The 11,690-nt window shown below is 50.6% G+C and overlaps 2 protein-coding genes across 2 annotated transcripts; both read left to right on the forward strand.

Moving 5' to 3' along the window:
- Nucleotides 1-581: 581 nt before the first annotated feature.
- LOC117863716 (probable thiamine biosynthetic bifunctional enzyme, chloroplastic) lies at nucleotides 582-10,064 on the forward strand. Its single transcript, XM_034747533.1, has 9 exons — nucleotides 582-927; nucleotides 1,034-1,108; nucleotides 1,769-1,844; nucleotides 1,932-2,007; nucleotides 2,130-2,264; nucleotides 8,085-8,149; nucleotides 8,234-8,361; nucleotides 8,957-9,213; nucleotides 9,311-10,064. The coding sequence occupies exons 1-9, from the start codon at nucleotides 628-630 to the stop codon at nucleotides 9,837-9,839; spliced, it is 1,641 nt and encodes a 546-aa protein (XP_034603424.1). The 5' UTR covers nucleotides 582-627; the 3' UTR covers nucleotides 9,840-10,064.
- Nucleotides 10,065-10,214: 150 nt separating this feature from the next.
- On the forward strand, nucleotides 10,215-11,428 carry LOC117864882 (syntaxin-111). The gene has a single exon (XM_072294852.1). It carries the CDS (start codon nucleotides 10,259-10,261, stop codon nucleotides 11,171-11,173), a length of 915 nt encoding a protein of 304 aa, XP_072150953.1. The 5' UTR covers nucleotides 10,215-10,258; the 3' UTR covers nucleotides 11,174-11,428.
- Nucleotides 11,429-11,690: the final 262 nt, after the last annotated feature.

Genomic DNA, 11,690 nt, shown 5'->3' on the forward strand with positions numbered 1-11,690 from the left:
TGCCCTGGCCCTTGGGTGACTGGATATAAGAGTTTTCTGAGACCAGACCTTGATTGAGAGAGTTTGTTTTAGCCCACCAGCTAGCAAGTGGCGCATGGCACTTGCATTCTTGGTCGGCCATGGCTGTGGGAGAAGTAGTGGATCGAGAGAGTGCTCTGGACAGATCCAAAATAATCGTGGCACATGCATGGTTGATTGAAAAGAGAGCCGAGCGACTCAAGGGTGTTCCTTTAACGTGTCGCATTGAATATTCGGATTGGATATTAGTACTAACCTTCCTAGGCTACCTCACGAGACGAATCTATTAAGGCTAATTAATCCATCATTAACAAATTGTTACTGTAGCACCACTTTTGTCAAATCATGAACTATTAGGCTTAATAGATTCGTCTCGCAAATTAGACTTCATCTATGCAATTAGTTTTATAATTAGCCTATATTTAATACTCCTAATTAGTATCAAACATCCGATGTGGTAGATGCTAATCTTTAGCGAGCGGGAGCCAAACAGACCCTCAATATTGCGGTGATATATGTCCAAAAACATTTGTTTTCCAATAGGAAAAGGTTTGACTCATCCATCCCCATCCCCAACCCCAACGTCATAAACCTTCCCTCCACTTGCCGATGGCGTCCGTGCAACCACCCGCAGCCGCCGTCGCCCCGCACCACCCCTCCACCGCCGCCGCCCTTCGATTCCCCTCCCCCACCTCCTCATCGCGGGTCTCGCCTTCTCCCAGAATCCGGCCTCGGAGGCTCGCTGTGGCGGCGCGCGCGATGCCGTGGCCGCACGTTCTGACGGTGGCCGGCTCCGACTCCGGCGCCGGGGCGGGCATCCAGGCCGACATCAAGGCGTGCGCGGCGCTCGGCGCATACTGCTCCTCCGTCATCACTGCTGTCACGGCGCAGAACACCGTCGGCGTCCAGGCACGTTTTGCGCCGGTCCCTCCGCTTCTTTGTTATTTTTGCTATTCCTTTCGCTCCTATTCGACCGAGAACAGGGGATGGATGATCCGATGGTTCTGTACTGTAGGGGGTCCATGCTGTGCCGGAGGAGTTCGTGGGGGAGCAGCTGAGGTCGGTTCTCTCGGACATGTCGGTGGATGTGGTGAGCCCTCTTTGACATTCAGTATTCAGTAATGATGCCATGATACAGAAATGTCATATGAGGGGTTAGTTCTTCCTAAGCACATGATGTGCAATGCCACAGAGCGAGGTCTTGTCATTTGTGCCAGGTTATTGTTGTTATGAATTACTAAGCTGTGCTTGAAAAGTGAGTCATGGAAGCTTGAAGGTGTTAATTAGTTTGTTCCATGTCAGTTTAGGTGTTGTGGGGGTAAAATTTCCTGAAATTGAACTTTTTTTTTGCAGTGAAATTGGTAGCTTACATGTGAATACGTATCTTTTCTATTATAAGGTGATCAGGGGCTTCAACCTGTGTAATTGAACTGTAGTCCCATTTCGCACTGCCAAGGGCTATCACCACAGTTTACGTCATATAGTTACTGATTGTAGGTCATGTTTGAATTTCCCGCAATCCTAATCCTTCATGCTTGCAAGATGAATTTCTCTTCCTCAAGCATGGTGTTTAGTTGACATAGTGTTTGTGTGCCAAAAGACTTGTTGGTTCTCCAAATATCTCTGTTAAAGTTGTAATATGGACCTGGGATGAGTTAGGTGATAGTGTAGCATGATTTAATCTATTTGAGTTCCATCCTATTTCCACTTGGAACTCATGCAATGTGTCTTCTGTCCTTGATTTTGTTAGGTGAAAACAGGGATGCTCCCTTCAGCTGGAATAGTTAAAGTTCTCTGTGAGAATCTTAGGAAGTTTCCAGTCAAAGGTATGCTGTATTGTTTCATGTGTACGATGAAAGCATACTATGCCGGCTCAGTTATTTACTTGCTATGACTTGTGCTTCTGAAGGCAGCTTTAGTGGTGGATCCGGTCATGGTGTCCACCAGTGGTGATACTCTTTCAGGACCATCTACTCTTGCTACATATATGTATGGAACCCCATATTTGTTTTGTTCTGTGTCCATTTGTGAGTTGTTGCAGGATTGTTATTGTTGTTACATCCTCAATATCATAGCACTTACGGAGATGCTCTTGCAATTGTTTTGGGCAGGGATGAACTATTTCCTATTGCTGACATAGTCACTCCTAATGTTAAAGAAGCATCAAAGTTACTTGGGAATGTATCATTGCAAACAATTTCTGACATGCGCAGTGCAGCTGAATCCATTTACAAACTTGGTCCAAAGTATGTCTTCTGTATTTATGTAAATTTGTTTTGTTTACCTTATGTGTTCTTTTACCCTACATGTACACTATCACATGATTGGACATCCTGATATTAGATTTGTATGGGAAATGTCAGCCTGCTCCCAGTTTCAACTTTAAGTAAACATTCGAAGCAAACTGGTTACTATAAGTTTCATAAGCTTAAATTCTTTTGTTGTTTAATCATACTTGAATATACATAATTTCCCTCTGTTCCAGTTTGAGGAGCTAGCTAAAAACATGGTTCCTGTGGGATTTATCATGCTTGGCCATGCATATATAAATTTCTGTTAGTTCCAGCTTGAGGAGCTAATGGCCCGTACCATTTGAACCCATAACAAGTTTTTCTGTGACACTGATTCTTGCCCTGTCTTGGATAAGTGCTAAATCTTGTCGCGGAGCCCTATCTGAAATCTCTTCATTTGACAGCATTGTTAATTGCATTAGTTAATGTAGAAGTTAAGCCCTGCTCCCAGTTATCTCTTAGGTATCTGTGCCTAATTATGTCTCTGCTATTAAGGTCTTGGGCAGCACAAGTAACTGTGCAAGTACCCAGGCAGTTAGCTGTTTAGTTAAAGCTCTAATGAGCCATTAATGTAATCAATGTGTGCTACTTATCTCTATATATGAAAGGGCTGTGTCGCCTGGGTGTGTCATCCCTGGCTGAGAAAACACTCTGTACCTCCAGCAATTGGTACCAGAGCTTAGGTTAGACACTCACCTTCTCATCTTCCCCAACTCGAACTCCTCCTCTGTTTCTCTCTACCATGGCGTCGACCTCTGCTGAGCGTCGGGCCAGGAAGGCCAAGGAAGCCGAGCTGGGCGAGAAGGCTGCGCGCCTGAAGGCAGCAGAGGAGGCTGTGGCGCAGGCTGTCCAGGCGGCTCAGCAGGCTGCAGCAGCCGCAGAGGCGGCGGCCAGGACGGCGCAGCAGCTGCGCGCAGAGATAGTTGCAGAGAAGGGAGAAGAGGTGCTGGAGGAGGAAGAAGAAGAAGAGGAGGAAGTCAAGAGCCAGAGGACTCCACCGCGGGACAGGCGCCGTTCGCAGTCACCACTGCGTGACCGAAGGCGTCGTGGCGGCGCTCGCTATGAGTCGCCGCAAGGCAGGGTGGTCTACCGCGACTCCGGAAGCGGCACAACGTGGCCAATGCTGGACAAGACCAACTACTATGAGTGGAGCCAGACGATGAAGTTGAGGATGCAAGCACGCGACCTCTGGGATGCTGTTGAAGGAGGTCCAGTGCAGTATCGCGATGACAGGCGAGCCTTGGAGGTGATTGTCGCGTCTGTACCTAAGGAGATGGGGCTCCCGCTCCTTGACAAGGCGACAGCAAAGGAGGCATGGGATGCCATCGCTGCAACTCGAATCGGTGTGGACAGGGTCCGCCGAGCGACGTTGCAGCGGCTGCGTCGGGAGTGGGAGAACATTGATGTCAAGCCCGGCGAGCAGGTGGAAGATTTTGCCCTGCGGCTGTCAACTCTGCACCAGCAGCTTGTGCTCCATGGAGACAGAGACATTGATGAGGCGCGTGTCGTGGAAAAGTTTCTGCGCACAGTGCCAGCCAAATACGCGCAGATTGTTGTCGCCATTGAGCAGTTCCTCGACTTCGAGGCGCTCACGCTTGAAGAGGTGACAGGAAGGCTCAAGGCGGTGGATGACCGTGAAGCGCAAGCTGTGACAGAGCCTGTTTCCATCAATGGCAAGCTGCTGTACACTGAGGAGCAATGGCGCGCGCGCTGGAAGAAAGAGAAGAAGGGCGGCGGGGATGATTCTGCTGGCTCTAGCTCAAAGAATCAGCGCGGCGGCGGCCAAGGCGGCGGTGGTGGCCGCGGTCGCGGCGGCTGGCGAGGAAGGGGCCGTGGCGGCGGCCGCGGTGGTGGACGCTGTGGCGATACCTGCCTCAATTGTGGCCAGGAGGGCCACTGGGCAAGGGACTGCCCTCATCCGCGCCGAGACAGAGATGGTGACCGTGATGGTGGCGGTGACCGCGGCGGCGGACGGGGCAGAGGCCGTCGTGGCGGCGGCCGCGGTGGCAATCAAGGCCAGCACGCTGGTGGCCGAGGGGGCGCAGGCGGCGGTGACGGCGGCCACAATGGCCGTGTACAGTATGCAGAATGCGAGGATGATGGGGCTCTGTTTCTGGCGCATGGGCTCGTTGACCTTGATGAGTGCGCGCCGGCATACACCTATGCTGCTCAAGAGGTGAATCTGGAAGAACCAAAAGCCCGCGCTTTCCTTGGTGCCAATAGCGATGAAGAAAAGGCAGATGTGTGGTACCTTGATTCAGGAGCTACACACCATATGACTGGACGACGTGAGCTCTTTTCTGATTTGAACACGGACGTGCGAGGCACGGTCCGATTTGGAGATGCGTCCAAGGTTGACATCAAAGGCATCGGATCGATTGCTTTCGAAGGAAGAACTGGTGAGCATAGGGTGCTGCAGGGTGTGTACTATATACCAGCCCTGAAGAATTCAATTATCAGTCTTGGTCAGCTTGACGAGACTGGTTCCAAGGTGGAGATATATCACGGTGTGCTGCGTATCTGGGAACACACTGGTCGTTTGGTTGCCAAGGTGAAGAGAGGGGCTAACAGATTGTACACACTCCAACTTCAGGCAGCCCAGCCACTCTGTCTTGCAGCACGCAGAGGAGATGTAGCGTGGCAGTGGCATGAGAGGATGGGGCACTTGAATTTTGATGCACTCCGCAGACTTGGGAAGGAAGAGATGGCGCGTGGTGTCCCGGTGATTGATCATGTTGAGCAGGTGTGTGACACCTGTGTCACCACCAAGATGAGAAGGCGTCCGTTCCCGGCTGCGACACAGTACCGTGCCAAGCAGCCCCTTGAGCTGGTGCACGGTGATCTTTGCGGGCCAGTGACACCTGCAACTCCTGGAGGAAACCGATATTTCCTGCTGCTCGTCGATGACGCTAGCCGTTTCATGTGGGCAGCGCTCATACCAAGCAAGGACGCAGCAGCAGAGGCTATCAAGCGCATCAAGCTGAGCGCAGAGGCAGAAAGTGGCCAGAAGATCAGAGTGCTCCGCACAGATAATGGCGGTGAGTTTACAGTTGCTGATTTTGCTACCTACTGCGCAGAGCAAGGCATCAAGAGACATTTCAGCGCCCCCCACTCACCCCAGCAGAATGGGGTCGTTGAGCGGCGTAATCAGTCAGTGGTGGCTATGGCAAGGGCACTGCTCAAGCAGCGAGGATTGCCGGCCAGATTTTGGGGGGAGGCTGTAATGACAGCAGTTCACATCCTGAACAGATCACCGACACGTGCGCTGAAAGGAATTACTCCCTATGAGGCCTGGCATGGACGCTCACCGACATTGGGGCATATGAAGGTGTTTGGATGTGTTGCCTATACCAGAAAGCTTAGTCAGCTGCGCAAACTCGATGATCGCGGCGAGGCCGGCGTATTCATTGGTTATGCAGAGGGAGCTAAGGCATACAGGGTGTTTGAGCCTGTGAGCGGGCGTGTCAGGATCAGCCGCGATGTTGTTTTTGATGAAGAGCGCGGTTGGGATTGGTCTTCGCCGGAGTCCGGGACATCGGCGCCAAACAGCAGTGAGTTCCAGGTTGAGTACGTCTGGTCGGAGGTGGTGAGTGAGCCTGCAACACCACCATCGCCTCCGCCCCCAAACTCACCAAGAACACCCGTGCCAGGCAGTCCAGTCGGAGTTGAAGAAGTAGAGGATGACGATGTAGTGGCAAATTCTGTTCCAGCAGCAACCGCAACGCCACCACCATCCAGTCCCCAGATTGAGCATGCCACGCCTCTGGAAGATGATGATGATCGACTGGATGCATATCACGACGATGAACCTCTTCGTTACAGAACGGTAAGCAATATTATTGGCCAGCAGCCCACACCACCACCTGCAACTCGCCTGTTCGCAGAACTGCATCTAACGCACTCTGGCGAACCAACTTCGCATACTGAAGCCAAGAGAGATCCAGCGTGGTGCGAAGCAATGAAAGAAGAACTGCGATCAGTAGAGAGAAACAAGACCTGGGAGCTTGTGAAGCCTCCTGCTGGTCACCGTCCAATCACCCTGAAGTGGGTGTTCAAATTGAAGAAGGACGAACATGGAAATGTTATCAAACACAAAGCCAGACTTGTTGCTCGTGGCTTTGTCCAGCAAGAAGGCGTGGATTATGATGATGCTTTCGCCCCTGTCGCACGCATGGAATCTGTTCGAGTCTTGTTGGCTCTGGCGGCACAGGAGGGTTGGTCTGTTCATCAGATGGACGTCAAGTCCGCATTTCTGAATGGAGACCTCAACGAGGAGGTATATGTGTATCAGCCGCCTGGCTTTGCTGTTGCTGGACAAGAAGACAAGGTGTATCGCTTGCACAAAGCTCTGTATGGCCTACGGCAAGCGCCAAGAGCATGGAATGCAAAGCTTGATTCAACATTGAAGAAGAAAGGTTTCAGACAGAGCAACCATGAAGCTGCAATCTACAGGCGTGGTTCTGGAAATTCTCTGTTGCTTGTCGGTGTGTATGTGGATGATTTGATCATCACAGGGGCCAAGGAGCAGGATGTTGAAGGCTTCAAGGCTGAAATGAAAGCAACATTTGAGATGAGTGATCTTGGCCTTCTAAGCTTCTATCTGGGTATTGAAGTACAGCAGAGCGCCAATGACATCACTCTTCGACAGACCCACTATGCTAAGAGAATTCTGGAGCTGGGAGGAATGGTGGACTGCAATCCTGCAGCCACTCCTATGGAGGAAAGGCTAAGATTGAGCAAGAAAAGTACAGCCAAGGAAGTTGATCCAACACAGTACAGGCAGCTGGTTGGAAGCCTGCGATATTTGGTTCATACTCGACCTGACTTGGCATTTGCAGTCGGGTTTGTGAGTAGATTTCTGGAGAGGCCCACCATAGAGCATCAGCAGGCAGTGAAGCGTATCCTTCGGTATGTGGCAGGCAGTCTGGAGTATGGCCTGCACTTCACCAAGGCATCCAGTGAAGCCAGATTCATTGGCTACTGTGACTCAGACTTGGCTGGAGATATTGACTCAAGCAAGAGCACTACAGGTTGTCTATTCTTCCTAGGCAACAATCTGGTCAGTTGGCAGTCCATTAAACAAAGAGTGGTTGCCTTATCTAGCTGTGAAGCAGAGTATGTTGCCATGACTACTGCTGCAACACAGGCTCTGTGGCTGTCCAGGTTACTTGCTGAATTGTTGGGAAAGAAAGTGGAAGTAGTAGAGCTGCGAGTGGATAACAAATCAGCAATAGCACTTGCAAAGAACCCTGTCTTTCATGACAGAAGCAAGCATATCAGGATCAAACAACACTTCATCAGAGATTGTGTTGAAGAAGGCAGCATCAAGACTGAGTTCGTCGCCACAAATGATCAACTGGCAGACATTTTGACTAAGGCCTTAGGCAAGGCCAAGTTTGAAGACATGAGAAGCAAGATTGGGATCATGAAGATCAAGGATGGGGGAAGCAGGTCTTAGGGGGAGAACTGTAGAAGTTAAGCCCTGCTCCCAGTTATCTCTTAGGTATCTGTGCCTAATTATGTCTCTGCTATTAAGGTCTTGGGCAGCACAAGTAACTGTGCAAGTACCCAGGCAGTTAGCTGTTTAGTTAAAGCTCTAATGAGCCATTAATGTAATCAATGTGTGCTACTTATCTCTATATATGAAAGGGCTGTGTCGCCTGGGTGTGTCATCCCTGGCTGAGAAAACACTCTGTACCTCCAGCAGTTAATGTCTGCATATGGCGATTAATAAGTATAGTGATCAATTTGCTAACATAAATTTTCCATTTGCAGACATGTGCTTGTGAAAGGTGGGGATATGCCAGATTCAACAGATGCAATTGATGTATTTTTTGATGGTATATATTAGTATTTTAATAATTATCTTATTCCCTTCCCTCCTCTTTTAGAAGCCTCATACAAGTTCTGACCTATTTCATCAGGTAAGGAGTTCATTGAGTTTCGTGGACTGCGTATAAAGACCCGTAACACACATGGAACTGGTTGCACTTTAGCTTCATGTATTGCTGCTGAATTAGCAAAAGGTGCAACAATGCTGCATGCTGTTGAGGTTAGTCTTGTAGTATTTCAGTTTTTACCCACTCATACCTGGAAAGCACTGGGACAAAAAATGGGGCAAAAGGTATCCAGTGAAGTGTTCATTATCACTAGCAAAATAAGTCATTTGCAATTAACATGGCTTTTATTGAAAAAAGATGAATCATACTCTTATAACATGTCTTTTAGAAACTTTTTTATTCTTCGAAAATTGTTAAGAAAAGAACACAATATGATTGGTGACTATTTAGGACTAAGGTTTGGGAAATTAGTATGTGAAATGATGGTAAATTGGGTTGTTTTTTAAGGGAAGTCATTTACTGCATCTGGCATCTTGGCCACTAAACTATAATATACTGTGGAGTCTAATGCTAGGCTGTCATGGTTAGTTTTGTAAGAGCTGTTATTTTGGGTCAGAGTGCATATACCTACACAGTTTATTACAATTATCAGATCCTTGGTTGTTTATACAAACGGCAAGCTTGGGTTCGTAGATATGTTCCTAGTGGTTTCTGAACCTTGATTGGCGCTATATGCATCTTTTTAGGTGTACTGTTAAAACAAGTAGATCTTAACATGTGTTTTTTTGTCACACATGGTCTTGGCAGGTTGCAAAGAAATTTGTGGAGTCTGCTCTTTATCATAGTAAAGATCTTGTGATTGGAAATGGGCCTCAAGGCCCTTTTGACCACCTCTTCAGTCTCAAGTCTCCATTATACAAGATGGGATCACTGCACAAGTTCAATCCAGATGGCCTCTTCCTGTATGCGGTGACAGATTCTGGGATGAACAAGAAGTGGGGTCGTTCGATAAAAGATGCTGTGAAAGCTGCCATTGAAGGAGGCGCTACAATTGTTCAGTTGAGGTATGTTTCTTGAACACAAAATATGATATAAACGTTTGCTTGTGATTGAGCCTCTTGATTGTACTTCACTGACATACTATGAATTCGCATTGCTCAGAGAAAAAGATGCTGATACACGGGAGTTCTTGGAAGCTGCCAAGGCATGTGTAGAGATCTGCAGGTCCAGTGGAGTGCCAATACTGATCAACGACCGCATAGATGTTGCTCTGGCATGCAATGCGGATGGCGTCCATGTCGGTCAATCAGACATGCCCGCATGGGAGGTGCGGGAGCTCCTAGGACCAGGAAAGATCATCGGCGTCTCATGTAAAACCCCTGCTCAGGCCAAGCAGGCCTGGAAGGATGGTGCGGACTACATCGGTTCCGGAGGTGTCTTTCCAACCACAACAAAGGCGAACAATCCCACCTTGGGATTTGAGGGGTTGAGGTCCGTGTGCTCTGCTTCAAAGTTGCCTGTGGTGGCTATCGGAGGCATCAATGCCGGAAATGCAGGTTCAGTGATGGAGCTTGGGCTCCCAAATCTCAAAGGTGTGGCTGTGGTCTCTGCTCTTTTCGACCGGGAATGTGTCGCCACAGAGACAAGAAGCCTCAGGTCCATCCTGATGAATGCTTGCTCCAGATCTTAAGACCAAGCTGGCACTTGCCACCTGTTCTTCTCATTTCTTTTTTTAGGCGGAAATGATTTTGTAATCAAGCTTTCAACATTCACTTTGTCAAATGGGGAGACAAAACGTGTTCCCTTGTTCAATAATTTGGAGAGATTGCCCTCAAAAAAGAATAGTTTGGTGGACATTTACTGATAATTGTAAATTGCAGTATGATCTCCAATAAAGTGTCCAAAGATTTGCTCCCATTACGCTTAATTTTAATAATTTAATATAAGCGAAGAAAAAAACAGACGTGCCACTGGGCCACGTCTAAATCTAGCAGTCTCCATCACCTTGATTAGATGCTGGAAAAGAGCTGCTAATTTCTTGCTTCTTCCTTGACCGACACCACGGATCGATCGATCTCGCAGCCGTCTCTTCCCAATCCGGCAGGCAAGATGAACGACCTCATGACCGATTCCTTCGTCGCCGCCGCGGCCAAGGCGCAGCAGGGCAGCGCGCCCGCCTCTTCCGCCGGTGGCGACGCCCCGGAGCTCCGCGCGTTCCTGGCCGAGGCGGATGCGGCCAAGGCCGATATGGCCGCGCTGCGGGACGAGCTGTCCCGGCTCCGGGCCGCGCACGAGGCGTCCAGGCACGCCGTCGTCGTCGGCTCCGGCGGTGGGCGCGCCGCCACGCAGGCCGCGCTCGTCCGTCTCCTCGGCTCCGCGCGGCGCCTCCGGGCGCGCCTGGCCTCCATGGACCGCCGCGCGCCCGCACCCGCCGCCCAGGCCGCGGCTGGGCTGCGCGGCCGTGTGCACGACCTCACCGCGGACGTGCAGGCCCTCCGGTGCCAGGTCTCCGCCGAGCGCCGTGAGGACGCGGCCCGACGGTACCTCACCGTCGCCGGGGACGCGCCCACCGAGGAGCAGCTGGACCGGCTCCTCGCCAACACCGACGATTCCGACGCCGCGATGCGGGCGGCGCTGCTGTCCGCCGCTCCGGCGGCGGTGGCGGAGGAGCAGGAGGAGGCGGCGAGGGAGGTGTCGGAGGTGGAGCGCGGCCTCCTGGAGCTGCAGCAGCTGTTCCTGGACATGGCGGCGCTGGTGGAGGCCCAGGGCGCGCCGCTGGACGACATCGAGCGGCACGTCGCGGCGGCCGCGGGCGACGTGGGCGCGGCCGAGGCGGAGCTAAGGGAGGCCCGGAGGCTGCAGGGCGAGGCGCGGCGGAGGCGGGTTTGCCTGGCCGGCGGCATCGCGGCGCTGCTGCTCGTCGCCGTTGCCGTCGCCGTCGTGGCGGCGCTCGTGCTGGCGCGCAGGGGCGGCGGCGGCGGGAAGCTTGTGCTGCATATCGCCGCCGACTTTCCCGCGCGGTGAAATTGGTTTCACCCTTGGTCTTGGGATGACGTGATTTCTGGTGTGTTTTTTGACAGTTAAACTGCTGACCTGCGTTTTGGCTGATTAACTTGGGTGAATCCTGTGAGTTGCCAACGGTAGTGTTCGTGTTGTGTGATTGATGATGTGAAGGTTGAATGAAGCACCGGTGGATATTACAATTTGCAATGCATGTGAATATGTGATGAATAGTGAAGATGAAAGAAGTGAACTGCTATGAGCAGTTGCTCACTCAAATATTTGTCAAATTCAGCTGTCGCGTGGACTGGAGTGAAAAAAGAGAGTCAAATTCACAGCTGTGGCGAAGCGTGGAGGTGGAGCAGAGTGAAAAATAAAAATTATATTTAATTAATATTATATTTCCTAAGCTACATGTTTTACTGTAGTCTTAGCAGCACCTAATCAAAACGTTATAGATAACCAGAGTATTTTATTCTGCGCTTGCTTACGGATGAAAGTTGGTGGCTATCGTAAATTGTACAACCAGACTCAATGTTAT

The sequence above is a fragment of the Setaria viridis genome, chromosome 7, assembly GCF_005286985.2.
Source record: "Setaria viridis chromosome 7, Setaria_viridis_v4.0, whole genome shotgun sequence".
In the NCBI taxonomy this organism is placed as follows: Eukaryota; Viridiplantae; Streptophyta; class Magnoliopsida; order Poales; family Poaceae; genus Setaria; species Setaria viridis.

Coding starts and splice junctions, on each gene's coding strand:
- LOC117864882 (XM_072294852.1), top strand. CDS start 10,259: ATGAACGACCTCATGACCGATTCCTTCGTCGCCGCCGCGGCCAAGGCG.
- LOC117863716 (XM_034747533.1), top strand. CDS start 628: ATGGCGTCCGTGCAACCACCCGCAGCCGCCGTCGCCCCGCACCACCCC. Junction 1,109..1,768: donor CGGACATGTCGGTGGATGTG/GTGAGCCCTCTT, acceptor TGATTTTGTTAG/GTGAAAACAGGGATGCTCCC. Junction 2,265..8,084: donor ATTTACAAACTTGGTCCAAA/GTATGTCTTCTG, acceptor TTCCATTTGCAG/ACATGTGCTTGTGAAAGGTG.